The following is a 26214-nucleotide window of genomic DNA, read 5'->3' on the forward strand; positions in this document are numbered from 1 at the left end:
AAAGATGGGGTATGCAGATCCAGCACTACAGCCCTCTTCCCTGCCTTATGAGAACAGGGGTCTGAACACTGAAAGGTGGGGTAAGACTCCTGGTAAATGTCCAACCCAGTTCGGAAAGATCAAGAAGAAGCTAGTAGGAATTTGGGAAAGTGACCATCTTGCTCATACAGGGCTGCACTTCTTTTTAAGCAGAATATTTGGGTATTTCAGATCCCATCTTAAATAAGCCATTCTGTGCAGTTTTGCTCTGGGTTTGTGCATTGGACCGGCGTAAAGAAAGACTGCACAGAGGAAGCCCTGCCTTAATAGCATGGTATTGTAACGTTTCTCTTTGTGGTGCTGTATCGCCATCCCTAAATGCTCAAAATCTTGAGTCAGGCTCCCAGAAAGAGATTTAAAAATAATTATTTGGGGAGTCTTTTTATTTGCCTGTTGTTGGGGTTTTTTTGAGCCTTCAAGGTTCACCCTGGTCACAGTTCCAAGCTTTTCTCTGCTAGGAACGGAAATATTTTTTTAAATGAATTCTGAGCTTTTTGTGTGAGAATTTAAGGCCAGGAGGGATCACCAAATCACCCGGTCTGACCTGCATATCACAGCCCAGTGCCTGCCAGCCGTTTACCCCCCTTATGTCCAGGAGTTGGGGCTTTAAGTGAAGTGTACATTGCAAGAGCTGGCAACACGGGTTTATCTTTGTTTCCTGTTACCAAGGGCTGCCATGTGGGCTGTATCCACGCACAGCTGTTTTCACAGTTATATGGCACAACCATTTAAAATATTTTTGAAGGTTTGTAAATATCAACATTCATCTGCAGGTCAGTGTTGCTGCAGCAGCTGAGTTGAACTGGAGGTGGGGGGCATGTAATGTAGGGTAAGAGATCTGGATGAAACTGGAAGGGACTAGAATGATTGCGTGTGTGGATGGGGGCTGGAGAAACAGTCTGGGTACATAGATGGGTAGTATGGAGCATTCTTCAATGGGAACAAAAGCTTCCTACATGCTTGCACCACCACCTCTCCTGGGGATCACAGCTAAGCTAACCCCTAGATTTAAACTTTTGGCACTTAATAAAAAAAAAAACAAATTTCCAAACATAAATCTGAGTTTCAATCTTACCTTCTTTTTCTTTATGTTTCTGTGGAATCCAGCGGCCACTACCCTCCCCGCAGTTTTTTCTTTACAAACTTCCTAGCCTTCTCCCTCCCCCCCAACCCCCCGCCTTTTAAAAATCATTTTAGGAACTTTTTGAACACTTGAAGAGTGAAGAGATTCAGCCAGGTCCTAATGGGAATACCATCCTCTACCATTTACTCTTACCCCATTCTGTTTGCATTGGCCATACAACCTTAACTTTGCCCTACCTTGCGCAAAAAATAAAAGTAGAGGTTGAAATAAGTTACTGGAAACAGAGAGTGTCCCATTCAAAGGCCCCACTTCCACTATACCATAGCACAATATGTACTACAACTTCATCTTGGACCAACACTAGCATAGAACTCTGACACAACTTAATGTTCCCAGGGAATGTATTCCTCTTGAAATCCTTACTTAGATACGTGGGCAGGTTTTCAGAAGTTCTTACCCGACAGCTAAGGCTGGATTTTCAAAAAAGCTTCTCTCTCATTTAGGCACTAAATGAAATGGCTAGAATTTAAAACATGCGTAATTCCCCTCAGAGCAGCTGGATGCTAACCGCTATTGAAAATTCATCCATTTCTTTTTAGGTGTCTAAATGGGAGCTGCTGAGCACAGAGCTCTTGAAAAATCTGGGCCTCAATAAAACCAAAAAAAAGGAAATTTCTGTCTATATCCAACTGCATATTTCCATGATAGAATGAAACAAAGGAACATAGATGTGGGAGTCATTGGGGTGGGAAGATCAGGATTAATGAAGGTTTATTTAGCTGTGAAGAATAGTGTTTATTCTTGCTCAGTTCTTTACTTGTAAAACAACCCAACTATTTAAAAGGTGTAGATTTTTTGTAAAAGATTTTTTTGTGGAGGGAGGGGTGTGGGTGTTAATATGAATATAATGAAACATACTTTCAGACTTTAACCATTTTTTGTTTTGTTTGGGAAGACATTACTTTGCAGTGTGTAAAATATTTCTTGATGCAGAATCAACAGTACAGATGCACAATGCTTAAATTAATCTACCATGCATTATTTGAGGGCAAAAGAATCTGTACTTTTTTAAAAATGAAAATTTGCTGTCAATAGTTAATTTTCAAAGATACTGTTGTTTCCGTTGGTGACAGTTCTGAAGTGCCCCAGCAGAGGGCATCATTGTCCATTTGAAGCCTGGGAACGTTTTAAGACTTGCAAGTGGGTTTTTTTTTCTTTTTTGTTATGAAACTGAACAACCCCTGCAATTTGACTACAAGGCCCTGATCCTGCAAAGACCTGAGCACATGTTGCTTTTTTGTGCACCGTTTCTAATGACTTCCTGTGATTTTTAACCCAATTTGTTGTTATTTCCCCACTGTTGGTTGTACTATTGAGACCAGAGCCCTCTGGGCTATCTTTGATTAATGGAGGGCAGAGTTAGAACCCAATATTGGTTTCAAAATCACTGTTTTTAACTAGAATACATCTGCAGCATAATAAACAGCTCAGCTCTATCTTTAGGGCCTTCGGGCTAGCAAGGGAATATGAAGGGCCAGATTTTCAAAAGAGTTCAGTTCCTATTTAGGCACCCAAGTGGAGTAGCTAGATTTTTCAAAAAGGGCTCAGTACTGGGGGCTGAGCTTTTTTGGAAATCTGGACCTTGCTGTTCACCATCTGTTTAACAAACCATTTCAGGCTTCTGCCGCCATCTCTATATGAGAACTGGATAAATAGCATGTAGCAATGGAAACAGTGTCACATCTCGATTTAACGCAGAGCTGGACCAAGGAATGTCATGAAGTAAAACGGCAGCCTTTTTCTGCGTGATGCATCATTTGGTAGTGGAAAAGGGAGACGTGTGTGATCAAAGTTGTGCTAGAGATGGCCCATGCCTGCACTACAGCTTCCATCACTGGTACCACAAATATAACCACGCTCAGATTTTCCTAGCACAGACATAGGCCAATGAGCACACGTAGCAGCAACAGGCACTTCAGTGAGATCAAAGGGTTGTAGCTAGAATTGTGTAGTAGGAGTGAAAGCCAGCCTGACTTTCAGTCATTGGAAAGGATCCTGTCACTACAGCATGCTGCAATTCAGGATTACAGCAGGACCAGTGATCGTAGCACAGAGCTCAGCCATTTCTTTGGGAAGACTTCCACTGTTGAGAAACAACAGATTGGCACCTTTAGAGGGAGAGCTCTTTGGGGGCAGGGACCAGTGCATTGGGGCCCTGACCTGGCCTCTAGGCACTTCTGGGATAGAAAGATGAAGTAATACTCTCCAGGCTTAGCTGCACTGGTGCAGAAAAGCACGTACACGTTTTCTCTCATGCCTCTGCTATGCCAGTCACTTTGCAAGGTTAGATTATTTGGAAAAGCTGAAATGTAATTGTGACTGAACTATGGAGGTGCCCCTTGTATTAACTAGAGTGTTATAAGGCGGGAGAAAGGAGAGAGCTTCATAAATCATTAATTTATAAAGCCGAGTCACACAACTTTCATAAATCATCACCTGTTTCACTGCTTACATTAGAGCCCCCTCCCACTCCATCACTGTCCTTATTAAGTCCCCTGAGCCTGAAAATATTTACACATGTTCAGCACAACTTCAGAAGGACCACTCACGTTGTTTAACATCAGCCAGGTGCACATGTCTTCGGGGGATCGGGGGCTGAGATAGCCCTTAGTGTTTACAATCTGTTACTATATATGGGCCAGATTGTGGCCCAGTTACGGTGGCTGCACAAGGAAGTAAAGTGTCCTTTGTACCAGCAACCCACGCCAGGGTAGCAGCGCCAGGAGGCTGGCAAGCTCTGTAGCACTGCTACCACTCCACACTGTACCTGTAGCTGGGACTGGGCAGGGCTTTGCAGGTCCTTCCATTGCATGTGGAGCAGAGCAAAACCAGGAGCCACCCAGAGTCACTATCTGCTTCCCAGGCTGCTCCTGGGGCAGCCCAAGCATTCATTGCCCCTGGCTGGGCCACCTGGGCTCTGTGTGAGCTCTGTATGTACAATGCCTGGCACATCGGCGCCCTGGTTCTGGTTGTGGGCTCTAAGCACTACTACACAGTTAATAATAACACATGCTAGCACCCAGGAGCAAATACAACCACAGCAGCAACTTTAATGAGCACGAGGTTAGAGTGAAACCATCAGTTTCCTCTCCTCACTTGCCCATTTTGAGGTGCACCGATTAATGCACAGATCTGATTGGAAACAGCTTCTTTAAGATTTAAATGCTGGGTTACAGCTGTAAACCACTTAGCTTCAGCGAATGTCAGCTCCTTTGCAGTTGTTTAATCCTAGTTCTTTATCGCCTTAAATCTCAACAGATGTCTGCTTCCCTGGGCACTGCTTGTGTGGAAGGGTGGCGCACAGGCACGGCACGTTGGATTGGGGCCTGTTACTGTTCAGTCATTCACTATACTTAGTTGGCACTATAAATGTGCATGGCTCTTTGCAGGCAGGATGCCCTGGTCCTTGCCCCGAAGAGGCAAAGCCTGGACAAGTGCTGCTAGATGATGGGGGGGCCTGGCTTGCAGAGATAGGACCATGAGGCTGTCTGGGTTTGTCCTGTGTGGCTTGTGGTGATTCTGGCTTTATTTTGAGCCTCACAACGGGGATTTGGAAGAGAAACGGGAAGGGGAAGTTGTTTCTGGGTTGGGGGGGGTGGGGAGAACACAAATTCTTGAGGTTGGGGGCAGAGAAGAGGAAGGGAAGGAAGGGGAGGCAGCAAGAGCGGAGGCATAACAGACAAGGCGGCCAGTGAAATGTGCAGAGGGCCTTGGGAGGCAGGAGCAGGGTGCAGAAGCAGACACCATTGGCCAGGATGAGAAAAGTCCCAAACTGTTTATGGCTGCTAATAACCAACTTGCACACTATTCAATGTTTTGCCGAACACTCGTTTCTCCCCTTCCCCAGCCTCCTCTTGTAAAGTGACGCTCATGGTGAGCTTGACCCAGCTAGCAGAGGCCTTGCGTTTTGGGCTATACCAAGCTGATGTGTCTAAAACCCCTATGCCCATCAAAGGGCATCTGCTGTCGCCTACTGGCTCTATGCACAGCCTGGCCTGCCCAGCCGCGCAGGCTTTTCCTGTGCCCAAGTGGGTGCTGAGTTTGGCCTTAAATGGCCAATGAAACCCTCCTCAAGTAGAAGCAATGTGTGGGTGTGGGGGTCACACAGGGTCACATTTTCCCCCCCACACACCCCCAATTTGCTGCTTGGCTCATACTGAGCATGCACACGTGGTCTGAACATGCTCAGTAACACTGCTGAAGCTGGAGCCCTCATTCTGCCCCCCACTATGCGCAGACACGGCTCGTCTCTAGCCCCAGGGGTGGCATCTGTGCCCTCCTTGGTGGTCAGGCTTAAACAGGGATAACAGTGAGGGGCAGGGTTGGTGGTATTGAATGTTCCCCCCCTCCCAACCCAGTAGCAATGGGGAAGGAAGTGCAGGGGGGCACTCACAAATAAGATGGGTTTGACCTGCCCTGTGGCTGGCAAGCGTCCCCCTCCTGCTGGCATGAGGACGCGTTCTCCTACCTCAGAAAGCTATTTGTTTTAATGCTCACAAGAAACATGGTGGCATCAGCTCCACCGCCAGCTGAGCCCCTCTGCCAGCCCCCGACTGAAATCCCAGACCCATGGAAATCAATGGGAATTTAGCCATTGGGTTCAATAGGATTTCACTCCTGGTCTCAGCTCTTCAGGGAAACTGGGGCCCCCTCTGCATGCGGCCAGCCTGCTGACCGAATAGGGTAGCCCATGGTACCGCCATCCTGCACAGCTTTCAGCATCGCTTCATGAACAGGACCAGTGCTAGGGGTTTGAGAGCCCTAGGAGGCCGGCAATTTCGGTGCCCCGCGCGCTGGTCCCTCGGCTCCGGTGGAGCTGCCGCAGTCGTGCCGGCGGGAGGTCCACCGGAGCCGCGCGAGGAGCTGACCATCTGCAGGCAGGACGTGGCGGCTCTACCGGAGCTGCGGACCAGCAGACCCTCCGCAGGCACCACTGCGGCAGCTCCACCGGAGCTGCCTGCCGCCTCCTCCGGCAAAATGACGCCCACCAATTATTCTGGTGCCCTAGGCGATTGCCTAGGCTGCCTAAATGGTAGCGCCGGCCCTGTTCATGAACCATCATCTTGGGGGCTGGCAGTCGTGTCCCCCCAACACATACACACACAATCTCTTTTAGGCTCGTACTACTTAGAATGATTCCTGAGGCTGGGGTGGGGGGGTCCAGCGAGGCAGCTGACCTATCCTGGCTGTACAAACCTTGGGAGTGGCTCTGAGGCTTATTTGTGCTCTTGAGCCAGGGCAGCTGTTTAGTGGGGTGTAATTAGGAAGGAGCCTTATGTTCAGTGTGACAATATACTTGCAGTCATAAATTCCAAGGCCAGAAGAGACAGTTGTAAGGCCACAGACCTGCCCCCAAGTAATTCCCACGGCAGCGCTTTTAGAAAAACATTCAAGCTTGATTTAAAAATGGCCAGTAACAGAGAATCCACCACAGCCCTGGGTAAATTGCGCCAATGGTTAATTACTGTCACTGTTAAAAAATATTTCTTCTTTCCAGTCTAAATTTATCTAGCTTCACCTGCCATCCAAAGGCTCACATTACGCCGTTCTCTGCTATGTTGCCGAGCTCATTATTAAATATCTGTTCCCCATGTAGGTACTTGCGGACTGTGATCGAGTCACCCCTTAACCTTCTTTTGTTATGCTAAATACATTGAGCTCCTTGCACTATAAGACATGTTGTCTACTCCTTTAAACACGCTCGTGTCTCTTCTCTGAACCCTCTCCAATTTGTCACCAGCCTTCTTGAATGGTTGGCACCAGAACTGGACACAGTATTCTAGTAGTGGTCACACCAGTACCAAACACAGAGCTGAAATAAGCTCTTTACTCTGATTCTCGATTCCCTTGTACAACATTGCAGCTAACATAAGGGAGTCAAGTATCAGGGTAGCCGTGTTAGTCTGTACCCACAAAAACAACAAGGCGTCCAGTGGCACCTTAAAGACCAACAGATTTATTTGGGCATAAGCTTTCATGCGTAAAAAACCCACTTTGTCAGATGCAAGAGTCTAGCAGCTCCAAGCTACTGCTGTTAAAGCTCTCAGCTCTCCAAAGATGATCTAGCAGATGTAGTGTGGGCATTGCTGCCTGAATTTCAGTGGGGCTGCATACCCACAACTCTCATTAGTGTCAATGGGTGGTGTGAAAAACATTGTGTGTCCATTTCAATGGCCTAAAATCAGGCCCTCTATGATTTTGTGGAAGAAATAGGTGTAACATTTATGGGCCCATGTGATGACTTGGCTGTTCCCTCATCCCCAGCCAGCACAGCACAGCAAATCTCCTCCAGGAGGAGCAATGTTTGTGAAATTTGGGGCACGGCTGGCTGTTTCTGAGCTAAAACAAGCTGGCCGTGCTCTAACTGAGTTCTTTATAGCTGTGGCTGTGATGGTGCCAAGAAGGGAAATCGCTATGGGCTTCACGGGAGCCAGGAGCAGGGCACAACAGCCACACACCCAGGTCCCCTCATCGCTGCCTCTCTTCAGACACGCAGAGGAGGCAGCTGAGAGTGGTCTGATGGGCCAGCTCCAGCCCTGCTGTATCCCCAGGGTCGTCTAAGCTTATTATTAATGCCAGGGATGAATCTGACACTTTGTTTATTCATTCCTCTCTAAATGGTTGATCTCACCCAGTGATTGGATTTCCTCCCACATTTTGGCATCTGAGAGCCCGTTGATATCAGAGGCTCAACTGGAGCCGAAAGGTGAGCTGAGTGTTTGTCCCGCTGCAAAGGAAGAGTTGTGTCCTTCTCTGTGGAAATAGACACTGTGGTTAGAAAGAAGGACTGGTCTAGTGGCCTGACATTGACCTGGCAGCCAGATTCTCCTGTGCTGTAAGCGCAGGGCTGATGTGGACTCCAGCTGTGGGTTTGAGCAAGCCTCTGAAACTTTCTGTCCTGTCTCTCAAGGGTGCTGGGAGAGCTACTGCTAATGTAAGTCTGTGGTGTACTCCGATGGTGTGGGTACTAATATAGTTTCCTACTACGAGACTGAGTGCATGGCAGACACATTCTATGTTGTAATAACAGCCGTATATCAACGCCCCTCTTTGCTCAGAAATCCATCACATATTGCCTTGATACACCCAGTACTACAGCTGCCGATACAGAACATGCCCATGCCTACAAATGACTTCAGTGCCATAGGATGCAATCCAAGAGTATTTAATACAACAGGTGGTTTTGCTAAAACATACAAAAGTTGATCATAGGTTTTTTTTAAAGTGTTTGGATTAGTGCTTTTCTTTTAGGTTTTCTTGTTCCCTCTCCAGTGAGTGCACACATACCAGAGAGCTAAGACCAAGCTAATTCTGTCCTCAAAATTTATATCTTAAAACAAACGAACAAACATGCACTATCACATGTAACTACACAGAGAACACCAAGTCACAAACCAATGATCTGCTTGTCAGATTTTCAGCTCTCTGACCCCGAGTGGAAGTAGCCCAGCTCAAACTGGATCTCATTTTTGGAAGTCCTGAGTTTCATTAACAGAGCCAGAGCCTTTGTGCACGCTCTCTCTCTCTAGGAGGGCCATGCATCTAATAAGAGATCAGCATTTCCAGCACTGTTCTAAAGTGGGCATCTAGCCAGAATACTCAGCCCAGCGTGATTCACATAAAGTGGATGTAGTGTAGGAGCTATTCCAGCACATACTTGGGCAGCTGCTGAAGATTTGGTCCTGGCCTTAGTTTATGTTGTCCTCCCCCAGCTCTGCTTTTAGCCTGTGATTTGGGCATGCGGCGTGCTGATGTAGGAGGGTCCTGGAGACACGCTGCATGCACCAGGCAGCTTGCGCTGTGTCCTTTCCCTTCTCTGTCGACTGCCCACAGCACTGTGGAACCAATGTCAGTGGCTTTGAGCCTGTGAGTAAGGGTTTGGCAGGCCAGGCCCTCTTCATGTAGAGCAGTTAGGAAGGTGGACATTGTCCCATATCCCAGTCATATTTGACGCTGTCCCTGTGCCTGTGAGAGAAGAAGGTCTGTGACCCATGCACTCCAAACTGCTCTCTTCCGGCACCCCGTGCGGCAGGTTTGAGATTAGCTGCCCCCTCTCTCAACAGACAGCATGGCACAGCTAGAGCCAGAACTCTGGGAGAGCACAAGAGTTTTCTGAAGCAATGGAAGATGGTTTGAGGGCACAAAAACGTCTCTCTTTCTAGTCAGCCACACCATTAATATTCTAATTCTATGCTGCAGAAGTCAAACCTAGCACCGCACAGTCCTTCCCCTGGGCCATCCCAGCCCCTTGAACGAGTAGCCCAAAAACAGCCTGTGAAACTCAAGCTACAGCTAGCAAAAGCTGCTTTTTATAATATCCACACATGCCCCCCCTCCTCACCTCCCACCTGAGGCTACGTCCACACTAGGAGCACTTTACCAGTATAGGAATACCAGTCTACTACACCAGCAAAGCTCTCCTAGCGTGGGGTTTACCCACTTTACCAGCAAAGCTGCACTTTGTCCCAATATAGTAACACCCTCCCAAACTAAACAAGCTACCCTCAAAAACAAAACAAGCCACGCCCCCCTCCCCCATAAACAAAACAAGCTATTCTAGTACTAACGTTATCACAGTACAAATTATTCCCTAAGAAAAATTCAGGTTTCTGCTTCAATTGTTCCTTTTAAAGCTCGACTAATGCCAGCTAAAGGGCCAAACATGCCCTTGCTGTATGCAGCCATGACCCTATGGAACTGGCTGACGCTGCGCCTGGTTTTGCTAATAGTAAATGTAAGCCAAAATTCCTCAATAGCTCAGTGTAGCCCTTCTAACAGGCTAATGGGCAGATTGTTTCCCCAGGACCCATCCATGGAAGGGCCACTGCACAGAGGGCCACTCCACTAACCATCCTGCGGGGGGGGGGGGGGGTGGTAGTGGGAACCAGCTGCTTCTGAAGGAGTTTTCCTTCCTGCCCTGTGCTCCAGGGGGGTCCTCAGGAGGCAGTGCAAGGTTCTGTATGTATTTGTACAGGGAGAGGTTGAGCAAGGGGCATGAGTGTTGTCATGGGGCATGGTAAAGCTACCTGAGTTAACATAGCCTGAGACTGCATTATCTTCTCCAGGGTACCCATATGGTGCTGCCCACCCCAGAGAAGGAGTTCTCGGGCCATGTGCCAGTGTGGGAAACCCCACTGCCAGGGAGTGGGCTGGAGGGCAAACGGAGAGTCCAGTGACACAGGGCCCTTGTGTGAATAAGCTTCACCTCCAGCCAATATCTGGTGATGAGCAGGTTCTGGGAGTGGGGCAAACCCTCCTTCCATCATGTTGATCTGGGTCAAACCTCCCTAGGCAAAGCTTGCAGGGAGACTCTTTCCCTTATGTCCTTCCCTAGGAGTTTTCCCACTGGCTGAAGAGCCCCTAGATGTTAAGCGTTAGCACTGATGCAACATCAGAGACTTTTCAGACATCAGAGCCAGTCCTCTCACTAGGAGTTCTCCCTAAGGGTGGCAGGTTGGGCCCACTCAGAAATCTACATTAGCGTTTTCCTGCATCTTCAAAGGGCCAATTTCAGAACCTCTATTTTGCTATAGTCTGAGATTTTTTTTCCCCTTGAAAAGATTTATTGCCTCACTGGTCACCAACTCGTTATATACAGAAAAGCTCTCTTAATATCCAGGACAAAAAGATTATGAAATGAACCTACATTCTTTCCCTACAGCGGAAATAAATCACGTCAGCAATTTGTTGGAATGACCTCTAACACTCTGGGACATAGAAAGATCCCTATATGTGAATACTGATTTTTTCCCCTCTGGTTATATACTCCAGTAATCTGCTTTCAGACTCAGCCTTGCCAGTCATTTCAATGCATCTACTTATTAAATGGAATATGAGCTGCAGCACTTACTGGAATTGCCTAGGAGTCTCAATATGAGAGAGTTTTGATCCAGTTGGGTTTTAATACTTGGGTTTATAACCTCATCTCTCCTTGCAACAAAAATGAAAATTAAGAGGAACTTGGAGGATTTTAATGGAGTCTCAAATGTGCACACACAGCCTTGAATGTGTGCAGTATCTACACATGCCGGAGTCCATGTTTGTGCATGCAGACAGTATGTGTCTGCAAAGCTGGTAGTTCGACATCTGACTGACCTGCACATGCAAAAAAGGGTGCATGCATAAAACTGAGCATCCACAATTCTATGCAAAAATCGGCTGCTATGGAAAATGTGACCCTCATTCTAGGAAGTTTGTCATCTATTTTGCTTGAAGAGACAGATTATTTTACAATCAAACTGAGTGGAGATATGCTGGAATCAGGGTTGATTTAAGAGGCTTCGCTATAGAACTGAGATGAAGAGAGTTTAATGTCTGTCCCAAACAGCTAAATCAGGGACCCTGAGTTGGTGGGTCAGATCCTGCAACCCTTACTGATGCATGTTCACATAAGTAATCCCATTTAATGCAATGGAGCTACAAGTCTCACGTGGTTGGGTCCACTGCATTTGCAAACAGCCATGTAGAAGGCTGGGAGGGTGGTGGTAATGCACCATGCGCCAAACTGTTCTCCAATGAGCAGAAACAATAAAACAGAAATAAGAAATGACCATCAAGTTACTGTAAACCACTAAATTATAGCCAAAGCTAATATGATAGGTGACAGAGACTATGTGCATCACCATCTGTCACTACAGCCACAGCTCCCAGGAAAAAGACAGACAGAGGTGGACAGAAAGAGAGAGAACTGGGATGAAGGTGAAATAACACATGGCTAGATAATGGTTAACTCATTCTTTAAAAACCAAACCAGCTCGCTCTCAGACCTCATTCTGGTTATTAATAGAGTCAGTAATCCTTGGCACTCCTAAACTCCGGCATACTCCATACTCTTCTGGTTGGTTCAGTGCCTCGCTCCACGTCCTCTGAAATGGTCTTGATGTTGCTGCTGAATGGGGAAATCCTGGTCCGGGATTTAAATGTCATTAGAGACAGGCTCGTTTTGTGCTTTGTGTTCCACTGCCGCGCAAGCTTCTTGGCCTCTTCTTCCTCTTTGATTTTCTCAGTGGCTTCCTGCAGGACAGAGCGGAAGAGCCGGGCTACTTCCTGTACCTCTGGCTCATATTCAGCAATAAGTTGCCGGAATCTGAAAAAGTACAATCAATGGACTTTAATTTTTAAAAAGCTGAGCATTAGTCCACAGTTTGATACAGAAATTCAACTTCCATTGGGAATGGGTTTGATCACTTTAATTTGGGGCGGCTACCCCTCTGATAAGACAGTTGTTAGTCCAAGACAAATTTGGTCTGTGCTGCAAATCAGAGTGTATTTATAATAATGCTTCTATGGTACCTTTTCAGGGAGGATCTCAAAGCAGTTTACAGACACTAATGAATTGAGCCTCACTACAATACTGGAGGATAGAGAGACAGTATTATTTCATTTGAGAGGTAGGAAAGCTGAGGCACTGAAAAGCAGAGTGACTTACCTAAGGTCACACAGTGAATCAGTGGCAGAACTAGGTATAGAGCCCACGACTCCTGACTCCCAGTCCTGTGGTCTAACCACTACGCTGTGTTCCCACCTGCACCTGGAAGGCATGTAGTTCCACTCACCCGACTCTCATACTGGTAGCATCTATATTCTAGTTCTAGTTAATTGCTAGTGAATTACACCCATGAACAGACAGACATAACTGTTTAATGCTGAGAACTGCATATATTTAATAAAACCAAAACTACATGATGTCTGTAAAGCATTTGTAGATTCTTCTATAGAATTTAATAGTGATGAAAGCAATAGGCTTCTATAGACATTAAATTTGATGCTGCAGAAATTGTCCTAAATTCAATGACTTTGGAACAGTTCCTTAATACAGCAAACAAAGCCCTTATAAACTTTGACTATCAGAGGCGCTGAGAACCCCTGCACTCTCCCAGTTGGACTGAGAGGGTCTGATTCCATCAATCCATACTGACATGAGTGTTCAGGATGCACGTAAGCTGCACATGCTTTTACCATTTAAAATAATAGGCTGAACCGACGCAGACGCAGGGACTGAACAAGTGGGGGAAGAGGCGATGCTTACGGGTTAATATGTAAAGGTGTTAATTAACAGAGACAATGGTGCTGGCACATTGGCAAAGTGTTGAGTTTAAGGAATGCCCTTAGGCTGTGTTCTTGTCTCTGTGCTAGGTCCAACTAGCAAATGGATTTACGTATAGTCAGAAACTGCCAGAGATGGGACTGTCCAAAAATGATGTCTTTTCAACACCAATGAAGTAGGTTCAGCATGTAGGAAAAGTGCCCTCAAGGTATCTTTCACCCCACAGGAATGAATTTGATGAGACATTCTTGGGTTAGTACTCAGAACTCAGATTAGTACAACTGAAATAATTTTCTAAATCAAACTAACTTCTCACGATCCTGACTGTCTGTTGGGCAGCATGGCCAACAAGACTGGGATGGTCAGTTTCACTTCTGTGTTTTCATGAACAACAGACATCTACAGCATTTGAATAGGAGCATGTTTCAATGAACATGGACAACCCCAAAGCCTGTTTTCAGTGACATTTTAAAAAAGATTGAAATAATTTATCTGAGGTTTCGTTCTTTTTAAACAAAATGTGAATGCAGATTTAGCTACCTGACTCTGCCCATTAAAATGTCACATTAGGGGCACATAAATACAGCAAAAGGAATTGCCAAGTGTGACACATGGCTAGAAAGGGTTAAACATCCTGCAAAATAAATAATCCTCAAAAGACATGTGGGAAGATAATGTTTGTGGTTTTGTGTATCAGAGATCAAAAGAACATCCTAGAATTTAAATGAATTGTGAACATGGGATATTTCAGTATTCATCTCTCTTTGAAATGTAGTGTGAATGGTAGAGAAACAAGCAAATTGCCTTATGTTAATTCTATAGCTAAGTACCGGTGATGGAGCTCCTTAAAAGTCATGCTAATTACCTTTTGAACTCCAACTTGTCAAAAGACATGAAATTGCATAAAAGATCCTTGGGTCCTGATTCTACCATCTCAGTCTGCTTAGGCTTCATGGGGGAAGTTTGAGTTGCAAGACTGAGGTCCTAGTTATGCTGGTACACCCTGAATATGATATTTGGACATTGCTATAACCTATGAACTATTTCAGAAAGAACTCTTTGCAACTGCAAAGCTCACCATCTATGCTATGAATCTGAACCTTACTGGACTGAACTCATGTTGGTAAGTATATTGATCTTTTAACCATACTCACTCTCTGTTGTTTTTTAATAAATTTTAGTTTAGTTAATAAGAAATAGCTGTCGCGTGTATTTGGGTAAGATCTGAAATATTCAATAACCTGGGAGATAATGTGTCCGATCCTTTGGGAGTGGTAGAATCTTTTCTTTTATACGATGAAATAAGATTTACAGACATTTTCATCATATTTGGCATGGGTACCTGGATAGGGGCCTGAGGCTGGATCACTTTAAGGGAACCGTGTTGTTTGAACTTCTGAGTAACTAGTGAGGTAATAAAGAAGCTGTTTTATGCTGGTTTGGTAGATCTAAGTATTGGAATATCCACCAGCTTTATGGGGATTGTCTACCCCATTCTTTGCAGTTCACCTTAATTGACTGACTATAGCTGGATCCCACGGGGACTCTGGTCACACCAAGTAAGGGGTGTTCCTAGATATAAGGTGCAAAATGTATATGTGGAACAAAGAGGTAACTACTTCTCAGTAGGAAGAGTGGGCAGGTTATTACAGGCTAAAGGCCTGAGGTTTATATGTCCTATTTGTGCTGCTGCTGGACAAAAATATATATATTAACCATGGCAACTTGTGCATCACAGGAGAGACTGCTTTTCCTGAGACAAAACAACTTACTGTTATTTTTAACAGAGTAAATATATGACAGCAAACTTTTTTCATCCATAAGTCACTTCTGTGAACAGCTAGTTATTGCAAAATTTTATTGTTCTGTAATTTTTCCAATTTCAAAAAAAAATGTATTGACTATCACAGTCTCAGATCCTTTCCTCCTCACCTCCAATTTCATTTTGTTGCTTTTTGGCTCCTTAGGATGAGTCAAGATGGATATGAGCTTCAATCATCTTACTTCTGTGCTTTCTTACAGTAAGATAAAGAGTCCTTAGTCTTTACTCAGGCAAAACTCTGTAGGAGTGTTTCTTGAGTAAGCACTGCAGGATTAGGCCCGAAGTTTGTCACTTGTTGAGGGATCTGGGTGTAATCAAGAAATCGTGTGCAGGGTGGTGCTTTCCCACATCAGGTCCTGTTTCTCATATTTCAATGTTTAGAATGGGTTTGTGCATCTTTTTCTCCTGTACCTTTCCCCTTCTTCAGCACCAATAACAGACACGTTCTTCTGAGTACATAGTAATTGTACAAACATCAAATTCTGACAGTTTCCAACACAAGAAGGAAGGATGAGGAGGGAGTCAGAACATTCCACTCACTAAAGCCTAGTGCCCATCATCTAGAACTTTGTCAAGGGAACTAATACTTAGCTGGCTTATGGTTAACAAACTGCCTCCCTGGTAAGAAATCTGCATGGCTCCTCAGTCATATTAAATAGATGCTGCGAGGGAGGAGCCATCACCAACAGCAGAGGGATGAGTGGACAGATAAGTATTGTCTCATGCCAAGAAAGAACCAGAGACACTTGCTACAGAGGTTGCTCAGAGCAGAGTGTTTAATCACAAAATCAGGGTCCCTATGTTTCCCCTAAAATGTTTGGGTTCTCTTACATACCGAAACAAGCACACACAATCATAGGACTGAAAGGGACCTCGAGAGGTCATCTAGTCCAGTCCCATATAGTCACTAAGTATTATCTAGACCATCCCTGACTGGTGTTTGTCTAACGTGCTCTTAAAAATCTCCAATGACAGTGACTCCACAACCTCCCAGGCAATTTATTCCAGTATTTAACTACCTTGAAACTTAGAAAGTTTTTTCTAATGTCCAACCTAAATCGCCCTTGCTACAATTGAAGCCCATTGCTTTTTGTCCTATCCTCAGGGGTTAAGGAGAACAATTTTTCTCCCTCCTCCTTGTAACAACCTTTTATGTACTTGAAAACTGTTAAGCCCCTCTCAATCTTCTCTTCTCCAGACTAAACAAATATAATTTTTCAATCTTCCTTCATAGGTCATGTTTTCTAGACCTTTAATCATTTCTGTTGCTCTTCTCTGGCCTTTCTCCAATTTATCCACATCTTTCCTGAAATGTGGGGCCTAGAACTGGACACAGTACTCCAATTGAGGCCAGAGTAGACTGGAAGAATTACTTCTCGTGTCTTGCTTACTTGCTAATATATTCCAGAATGTTGCAAAAAAAGTAAACATCAGTGTTACACTGTTGACTCATATTTAGTTTTTAATCCACTACGACCTTCAGACCCTGTTCTGCAGTACTCCTTCCCAGGCAGTCATTTCCCAATTTATATGTGTGCAATTGATTGTTCCTTCCTAAGTGGACTGTTACTTATCACCTTATTGTCTTCTAGATGTTTGCAAATTGATTACTTAATTATCTGCTCCATTATCTTTCCAGGTACTGAAATTAAGACTGGTCTGTAATACCCCAGGTTGTCCTTATTTACCTTTTTACAGATTGGCACTATATTTGCCCTTTTCAAGTCCTCTGGAATCTCTCTCGTCTTTCATGACTTTTCAAAGATAATCAATAAGGGCTCAGAGATCTCCTCAGTCAGCATCCCTGATGCCATTCAGAATTGCTCTCGGTGCATTCCTGAATCTTTTCTCAGATATGGAGACCATCATATACTAAGTATTTCCATGCTGGTATTAGTCAGATTAGCAGGAGTATCAGTCAAAGTGTGGAATGCAATATTGACTGATCCAGCAGTATGGTTTTGGTGTAAAAGGTGTGACACAGAAATGGTGGTAAGACTGTCCACAAGGCACAGAGATTAGTATCCATCAATTCCAGTGTCTATTGTTACACTAGGACTCAGAGTTCTAACACGTGGAATCAGGGTCACCATTCTTCTAGGCTGGATTAACACCCTAGTGTTCTGTCAGAGAATAATTTCAAAGCAGACAATCCTTTATGGTTAGCAAAACCCCTCATGCTGAGTAGGTAACAGCATTTTCTTACTCATCAGAAGATTACATCTTTATTTACAAAGCCTAATTTGTGAACAAAGCTGTTCTTTAAAATATCTGAGGTTAAAGGTAGTTTCTTAGGACAGGGAATTGTCCAGTGGAAGTTGGTGTTAATTCAGGTTGTGCTGTACGCCAGCCCATTTTGTGAGCAATGCACTAACTTTGCCTGCATATGTTTGTTCAGTGATCCCAATTCTGAAACACACTTAAGCATAAATTAGGCTTCACTTTAACTATATGTTTTGGTGGGATTTAAGAACTTGCTTATAGTTATGCAGATACTTAAGTGCTTTGCTGAACTGGGGCTATATGTTGTTTGAATTGCTTAAATAAACTATAAACTGCTAAATGCTGATGAGAAGCCACTAGTTGATTCCCGAATTTATTTTGTTAAACAACATTTTGGTTATACTTTGCGGCAATAAACAGCTTTACTGTAGAAAATTACTTAACGTTCAAAAGATTGCATTGTTCTTACCAACCCCCACCCTCCAAACAAATCAGTTTTGCAGCTAAGCCAGTAAACTATAAGCAAATAAACTTTTGATCTCAGTAAACAATATAAATCTGCTTCCTTTTTTATAATCCTTACTAAATTATAACCCTTGACACCTTAGTTTAGTAAAATTTGATTTGCTCTTACGTATGCAATTTTTTACATTCCTCTCCATCTTGGACAATGTAAAGAGAGCGGGTGGTTTCACTTTTGTTTCTAGTCAGTTTCACTTTTGGCAAGAGATGAGCGAAACAGGCAGTGATCACATCTGGATTAGGGGAAGGTTTGAAGTTCAAGAGCAGTGAAATCCAACAAGCTGTTCTTGCACAATCTCAGATCCAACTGTGGAAATCTTGTGAGATCAACTATGCTCCTGAAAATTTCACCATTGTGGGATGCATCTAAATCATCCCATCTAGGCTAATGTCAGCATTTCTAATGTGTCTATCACTCTAGCATCTGGGTACTAGGATCGAAATCATAGACCCAGCGCAGTCAATGGCAAAACTCCCACTGACTTCACTGATGCCAAGACTTTACCCTAGATATAGAAAACAGGTCTCTTTTGGTTTTGAATTCAACCCAGAGCAAAACTGAATGAGGTAGGTTTATGTTGGAAGGAGATGAATCAGAATCCCTTGGAATTTGATGGAAAATGTAGTTGAATTTAAGGTTTCATTTTGGGCCTATTTCTAGATCCCTCTTGAATTTGAAAAGGAAAAAAATCCACCAAAGAAACATATCTGCAGGGAAAGCCTGCTATAACGCACCCTGCAATAAAGCGAATTCGGATATAATGCAATCATAAGGTGGCTCTGGCCGCCCCAAGCAAAAAAAAAAAAAAAAGCAGCTGGAGCACCATGGAAGCGCAAAAAAGAAAAAAAGAAAAAAGGAAAAAAAGGGGCTGGAGTGCCACTGGAGAAAAAAAAAAAAAATTCAATGTGCCTTCCCCACTGCCTCTTCCATATCTACCTAATATCTAGCAAAAACTCCTGGTTGCTTTTGCTAGATATCAGTCAAATGATGACTTGGGTGACCATATGTAAATCACATGGTCTTTTGGAGGCGCACATGGCATTGCTGACAAAAGATATAGGATTTTTTTTCTTACTATGACTCTTAACTTAGCAATTCATTCACATTATCAAAGAGACCTGCACAACAATAGCAAATCCAATGAACAGAATGAACCCTGCAATTTTATGACGTAGCTTCTAACAATGGAGTCTGACTATTATAATCAACTCGCTGAGTATCAAAAAAGGACAGTAGGCCTTCAAATGCCTGAGCTGGAAAGAAAAGCTATTGTGCAATCCCGATGAACCTTTTATCTGCACTTCACTCTAAGACGTTATCAGAATTGTATGCTGTCTCGCTCAAAGGCTCCTCTTCTAAGCTACAACTGTTTGTGCAACCTCTGAATTTCCAATTACAAGTTTGTGGGTCTTTTTAAATGCAAGATGATTATTTTACAAGCACTTGTGTTTAAACTAATGGTGATCTTTATACTCATGCCATGACAAAATGTTATGGGATGCTCTTGAGAGGAAGGATTGAGAGTGAGATGATCTTGAGATTAAGTCACTGGACTCAGGAGCTCAGAGCTGAATTCCCAGCTCTACCAAAGATATCCTGTGTGATCTTGGGCAAGTCACTTACTGTCCCTGAGTTTCTGTCCCCCATTTGTAAAATGGGGACAACACATCCTTTGGCTGTCTCGTCTAATAGTTTGTAAACTCTTTAGGACAGGGAGTATCTCTGGCTCTGTGCGTGTACAATGCCGAAGGGCACAATGGGCCTTGGCCGGCACCTCTAGGTGATACTGTAATACAATTAATGATGATGATGATGACGGATCCTTTTTAATAATGAAGGTTATGTCCCATTGTCCTTAGTCGCAACTGCTTCACAAACACAGCCAACTAGTACTAGGGAGCAGATGTATTTACTGCAATGTAGGGCCAAGTCCTGAACAATGCTGAGCAGGAGCCACAGAAGTCAATGGAAGATGTAAATGCTCAGCTTCTCTTGAGATCTGACCAAGTGAGAAAATGAACCGTGTTGTAAGTCAGATTGATTTTGGCGTTACACATTAGAAGATGGGAGCCTCTAGTTTCCCCACCCACTGCCATCACAGGAAGCCAGTCTCATGGGATACGCCCATCTGCCAGAGGATCCTTGCGCAGTCCTCCAGAAGCAGGGAAGAGAGCTCAGGTTCCGTTCCTTCCTATGTGGTTTATAATGGTTTCTGTGTTCTGGGTGTGAATGAGTGTATGACCAGTGCTGTTTTGAACGGTTCTGCTTTCAGATGAATAATACTGGTAAAACCCTGCAGGGGCCAATTTGGCCATTTTGGTTTAAACCATCAATAAATCCTTGATGCTGCCATCGCCTGGGAGCCCTGCAAGGGTACAGAGGAGCCTCTGACAATCTCCCCATCCCATCCCACAGGAATGAATCAACTTCCCTACTGGGGGAAGAGGAGAGCCCCCAGTCTCCTTGCATTTGCAGGAAGGATCTATGGGCAGCTGATCCCATTGGGCAGCAGCAGAAGGTCCCCAGGGTGTGCTGTGGCTCACTTCCCTTCATTGCTGGCACTGGTGACCAGAGAGAGGGAAACAGAAGAGCAGTTAACCACTTTGGGATATACGTTCAGTGCTTGTAAAAAGGTATAAGCTCCTCACCCCCACCCCCCTGGCCAATATTTTGTTTCCTAATTAAAACAATGGGAAATATATCTTAAAAAAAAACAAAAAGGAAGGGAGAGAGGCTCAGGGCCTGATTCTCCTCTCATTTGAATCAGTTTTACTCCAAGGTAAGTGCATTACTCACTGGAGTCACTCCTGATTACACCAGGCTCGCTGCATTGACTTCAGTGGAGTCACTACTGATCTGCACTGCCTTAAATAGGAAGAGAAACAGACTCCATCTTTAATATCAAATGTAAATAATTCTCTCTCCTCTCAAGCTTGATGCCCTATTATAGATTCAGATCTATTTCAGCCAATCTGAAGCCATCCGCACAATAGGAGAGTGATGTGATTGCCACATCGGCTGACTCAACAGTGAGCAGAGCTTCCCGCAGCCAGTGGCTGGGCAGACTGTGTGCATCTTACAGGTCTCAGTAATTCTACCAGGTAAGCCAAAATGGGGCATTTTGCTGGTCAAAACACAATTTGCTCATTCTCAGCCTCTCTCAGCCGGAAGTTGCTTTTGCAGCTCTTCTTTGTAGCAGGAAATACTTTCGTCTCTCACCCCTGTATTAACAAACTTTGACCCTAAACTATTAGATCTCTGTTCCCGTAACCGCCCAGACCACTTCCACTTAATTCTGCTTGAAATTATCAGCTATACTAAATGGCAATAAATATCAGTGTGATCGTACATGTAGTTAGTGTTGCTTTCTGATTGTGAATTTGAGGTTCTCATTATAAAAATGAATAATAATGAATAATATTTAATACTTCTGTAGCACCTTTCATCTGAAGTATCTGAAAGCACCAAACATTCATTGACTCTCATACCAACAGTGCAAGGCAAGTATTATTATACCTGTTTTACATATGGGGAAAATGAGGCAAAACGGTTATTTGGCCAGTGGTCATACGGTGAGTCACTATCACAGCCCGCATTGAAACACAGGTATGCCAACTCCCAGTCCTGTGTTCTAACCACTAAGAAATCTGCCTCACTTTGTGGGATATGCAGCAGTCCTGTGTCTACAAAGCCTCCATTATACCTGAGTAGGACTGGCCCACAGTAGGAGGGATGTATTTTGGTGCACATGTCCTCCAGCTGCAGCCGCTCCCCTGGGCTGATGTCATAGCTGTGCTTAGGCTTTGGGTAGCTAACCAGCCAGCCGTAGTCCACACCCGTCTTTATCTTGTGATATTCATTCTCTCGCTCTCGTTGCTGTTTCTCTGCCTGCTTGATCTGCCAGCCTAGTTCCATCATTAGTGTCTCCACCACCATCTCTGTGGGGTTCCTTTGGGAAATCCGGCTCGGTGGCTCATTCCACCTGAACCAGGAAGCCAGCGACATGCTTGCCCAGTTCTTTTACCTGTAAAGAAAAAACACATTATTGTTAATGCTTTCACTGCATATGCTGCATCTCTCCAATTTGCAGTGCTGGATTTTCCAGAGTTCAGCACCCAGCACCTCCTCGCCTAGACCAGTAAGTGCTGCTGGGTGCTGAGCACTTTTGAAAATCTCATCAATAGGGGCCCAGTTGTGCTTGCCCTTTGTGCAGGTTTGCAGGGAGAGAAGGAAAATACAAGGAGACATTGCATCCCCTGCACCCACTATCCCCAGGCATTAAAGGGCCGTCTGGTCAAAATCACAGCATCTGAGCTTAGAAGAGCACAGTGCCTGCTGCTCTATTCATTTAACCATGGAGAAGAATAATGCACTAAAGGGAACAGAGCCAGGGCCAAAACCTGAGCAGCTTCCACTGCCAAACCCCGGCATGTTTGAGAGCTGAGAGATGGACTGTAGGACAATCCTCCCCAAACTCTCTATGGGACAGAGTGGCTCCACGCCACCCGCAACCCACAGCTGGGCCTTCAATGTTCCTGCAGTTATCTTCCAGTAGCAATGGAGCTCTCAGGAGCTGAACAGGTATTGGGGGCAGCTTCACTGGTGCTGATGGAAAGTGGTGTGAATTACAATGATATCTCACATGTGGCCAACCGAGGACCTGAGGATAGGAAAGTGCTTTACAAAAGTGGGTATGATCATCTCCATTTTACAGATGGGGAAACTGAGGCACACAAAGGCAAAAAGACTTGTCCAAAGTCAGAGAGTACGTTGGTGGCAACGCTGGGACTCTCCTGTATGTACAAGTATACACACACACTCTCTCTCATGTTTTTAACACCATAACCATCACTATGGTTCCTTCTTATTGTTGGTGTCACTCTGGCATAACCCTAGGTAACTCGGAAAGGTGATAGACCACAAGTGTCAATGAAGCCCTCCTGTTGTTGGCCTCAATGAAACAGTGTTCCTCCATGTTAAACACTTTGTGTAACCTAATGTACTAACAGCTGCAAAAATGTAGTGTTAGCAGTTAGTTTTGGTTGTAACAGCCAGTTCTCTGCTGTAATACACTGAAGCTCGGCTAAAGCCCGCTCAAGGCCGTTTTAAGATACTGTACACTTGTCTCAGCAGCGGAGAGGGGGGAGGAAGGGGGAAGTCAAAAGATTGAATGAGAGAAGATACTGCAGCTGGATGGGAAAGGAGGAGGGAGTAAGAAATCAGCTAGTCAGCAAGAAAGTTTTGTAGTAAACTACTGGGATATAAAAGGAAGAAACTGCTTGTTTTAGGGGTGCAGGATCTGAGGTTGTTATTTCTCCCTGGCACCTTATTTGAGCTCAAATAAATTTGGTTGTTTGCTTCTCCACCCTGGTGTGTTTATTGGCACTCAAGCACTCTAGGCAACGAACCACTGTTGCTTGCCTCTGGCACTGCTGTGTCTGCAACATTACCATTCACACTTTCCTGTTCCAGAAAAGTCTCCACCCCAGGAGGAATTCACACCAAAGCAGGACAAGCTGTGTTACCACCACCACCCTCCCTTGGAGCTTCCACTGGCAGAGGTAGCTCCAGTTTGCAGCCAGGAGTCCCAAGTCCTGCCAGCAGATTGAGGCAGTGTGCTGAATCAGCACATCCTGCGCTCACTCTGGCTACACTCCCTTCTCAGCCCTCTATGGCCCCCTAGAGGTAATGAACACAGCATGTTATTGTATCTGATGACATATCTTAGTGCCTTGGTCATAAGGAATTCCTCCTAGTTAATGGCAGTGAAGTGTGGGCCAGTGGTTAGTAGATAGCTGGCACCCAGGACTTTTGACAGGTTTTTCTTGGTTTGGACACCAGGGCCACCCAGAGGAATCAGGGAGCCTGGGACAAAGCAATTTCGAGGGAGAGGACATAAAAAAAGGCGCCACCTGCTGCAGCACTTGTACTCATCGGGCGGCGCTCTGAGTCTTCAGCGGCAGTTTGGCAGCAGGCCTTTCACTCGCTCCGGGTCTTTGGCGGCACTGAAGGGCCCGCCACTGAAGTGCCGCCAAAGACCCAGAGCGAATGAAGAGCCCGCCGCCAAAGTGCCACCGAAGACCCGGAGCGCCGCCAGGTGAGTAAAAGTCCCAAGGAAGGGATTCTCGGCCAGGGCTTGCAGGGCCCCTGTGGGGCCTGGGGCAAATTGGCCCCCCTTGACCCCTGCTCTGGGCAGCCTTGTTGGACACTGAGTTGCTGCCTAGACTTGGGCAAGTCACTTATACAAACCAAGTACCCAGTGAAATGAGAGAGGTTGGGGACTGGTGTGTACACCTGACAGTATGGGCCCCTTTTCAGGGCCTGGAACACCAATTGCACATCCTCCTTTCTCCACTGTTGAAGAGCAGAGCTAATTTTGAATCCATTAGGAGTCCATCTAGAGGCTGCTGAGCTGAATTCATGTTGGGTCAATGGTGCACCAGCACTGGGGCTCCCCTACTACAAGCTGAAATCACTAAGAGCTGAAATCACTAAAAGAGCTAAGCTTACTGAGCTGAGATCACTGAGTGCTGTGTTAATTAGTGGGGGAGCCTGAAGATCTATCGCAAAGTGGCTGGCAGAGCAGAGAAGTTTGCAGCACGTTGGAGCAGCCCACGGAACAGTGAGCGGAGTGGAGCGGTTTGTGGGAGCAGCTCACGGGTTGGCTGAAGGAGCGGCACAGCTGGTAGAGTGCAGCTGGTCGTGGTGAAGGCTGCAGCAGAACTCCACGGAGAGGCGGAGCAGTTTGCAGCACGTTGGAGCAGCCCATGGAAGAGTGAGCGGAGTGGAGCGGTTTGCAGGGGCGGCTGGAGCGGCGGAGAGGCAGAGCAGTTGGCCCCCTGGCCCACGTAAGGTGCCCCTTAACACCCTGTGTACGCCCCCCCTCCATTTCCACCCAGGCTGGGGGGGGGAGGTAAACTCTGCAGATAAACTCTGGGGTGGCACTGACCAGAAACAGAGACTTTTGGGTTGTTGGACTTTGGGGTGATTGGACTTAAGACCCTAAGGGGGAAAGGACATTGCCAAACATACTTGGAAGTGGGTTTTTGCTTAGGGTTTGTGTTATAATTCTGTTTGTGGTGTTTCTCCAAAGCGATGCTGCATTGTTTCCCTCCTTTATTAAAAGGATTTTGCTACACTCGGACTCCATGCTTGCGAGTGGGGAAGTATTGCCTCCTAGAGGCGCCCGGGGAGGTGGTATGTAATTGTCCCAAGTCACTGGGTGGGGGCTCGAGCCGGTTTTGCATTGTGTTATTGAAACAGAACTCCTGGATACTGAACCCAGCCCTTGTTGCTGCCAACTCAGAGGGGCAAAAGGGTTACAAACAGATGACCTGACTGTTCTGGTGTGCTGGAACTGTACAAACAGACAATATCACAACTATTAATGTAACAGCGAGGGCTGTCCTGGGGGGAAGTGAAAGCATGCATAAGCTTGGACTATTATTTTCAAATTAAATGCACCTGTGTTGCTGGATGTCTTTATATTGTATTTAGGCAGAACATTCAACACCAACCAGCTCCTCCTAGTGTAGTCATTTTAACAGCACTCTATACTGACTATTGTATTGACAATTATTGTTGACACAATAGAGTCCGAAGCAGGTGCTCAGAGCATGAAGAAGAGCATGCACAAAACAACGTCTACTATTTCTTCTCCTAACACTTACATACCTTGCTGCTTCCGTCCATTAGCCCTCAGGGATGGGCACAAAGGATATTTGCAGTGGAAGTTACAGAGAGATTAATGTCAATCAGTTCTAGATCAGTCAGGAGATGACATGCTATGACTCGAAGGGGCATATAAACCAGGTGATGGGCTAAGGGCCTTGATCCTGCAAAGCGCTTGGGACTAACCAAATAATCAGAGGTGCGGAGAGACGTCTCATCAGGAAATATTTAAGTCAACACAATGAGTGGGCTCAGTAGGCTGACCAAAAATTTTCCATCTATTTTTTTTTCCAATGGAAGATTGTTTGGAACAAAATTAAGATTTTTCACAGGAAGTTTCTGCTGTCCTCACCATTTTTTTTTTAAACAGAAAACTGAAAATTCAAAACCCAATTTTTTTTTCGTTTTTAGCTGAACATTTGGGGGTTTTGAGGTTTTGTTTTTTTGATGAAAAAAGGCAAATTTTTCCATGGAGGATTCCCCCTCCCACCTCCAACCAGCTTTAGTGCTCAGCATCTTGCAGGACTAGATTCCAACAGGGTGTTCCTACATCTGTGGATCCAGACCTAACACTCTGAAAGGGTTTGCCCCAAAATGAAGAGTATTGCATCATGATGCAAATGGTGTGATGGCACTAGTTAAATATCACAGTGCCATTTATCAGCTTCATCCATTGCTGTGTGAGCAACAAGTTGGATTGCCAACTTTCTAGTTGCACTAAACCAAACACCCTAGCCCTGCCCTTC

The 26214-nt window shown here is 45.1% G+C and overlaps 2 protein-coding genes across 2 annotated transcripts in view; both read right to left on the minus strand.

The window, feature by feature from the left end:
* Positions 1-26214, minus strand: part of LPGAT1 (lysophosphatidylglycerol acyltransferase 1) — a 947911-nt gene that overhangs the window by 499707 nt on the left and 421990 nt on the right. The gene's annotated exons all lie outside the window — the stretch shown is intronic.
* Positions 9740-26214, minus strand: part of RD3 (RD3 regulator of GUCY2D) — a 32835-nt gene continuing 16360 nt past the window's right edge. The window contains exons 2-3 of the mRNA XM_050951961.1: positions 21501-21821; positions 9740-12269 (exon numbers count right to left, since the gene is read on the minus strand). Of these exons, the coding sequence (XP_050807918.1) occupies positions 11972-12269; positions 21501-21802 (600 nt within the window). The 5' untranslated portion in view covers positions 21803-21821 and the 3' untranslated portion in view covers positions 9740-11971. The remainder of the gene's footprint in view (positions 12270-21500; positions 21822-26214) is intronic.

This window comes from Gopherus flavomarginatus, chromosome 4, assembly GCF_025201925.1.
Source record: "Gopherus flavomarginatus isolate rGopFla2 chromosome 4, rGopFla2.mat.asm, whole genome shotgun sequence".
NCBI classification, from domain to species: domain Eukaryota; kingdom Metazoa; phylum Chordata; order Testudines; family Testudinidae; genus Gopherus; species Gopherus flavomarginatus.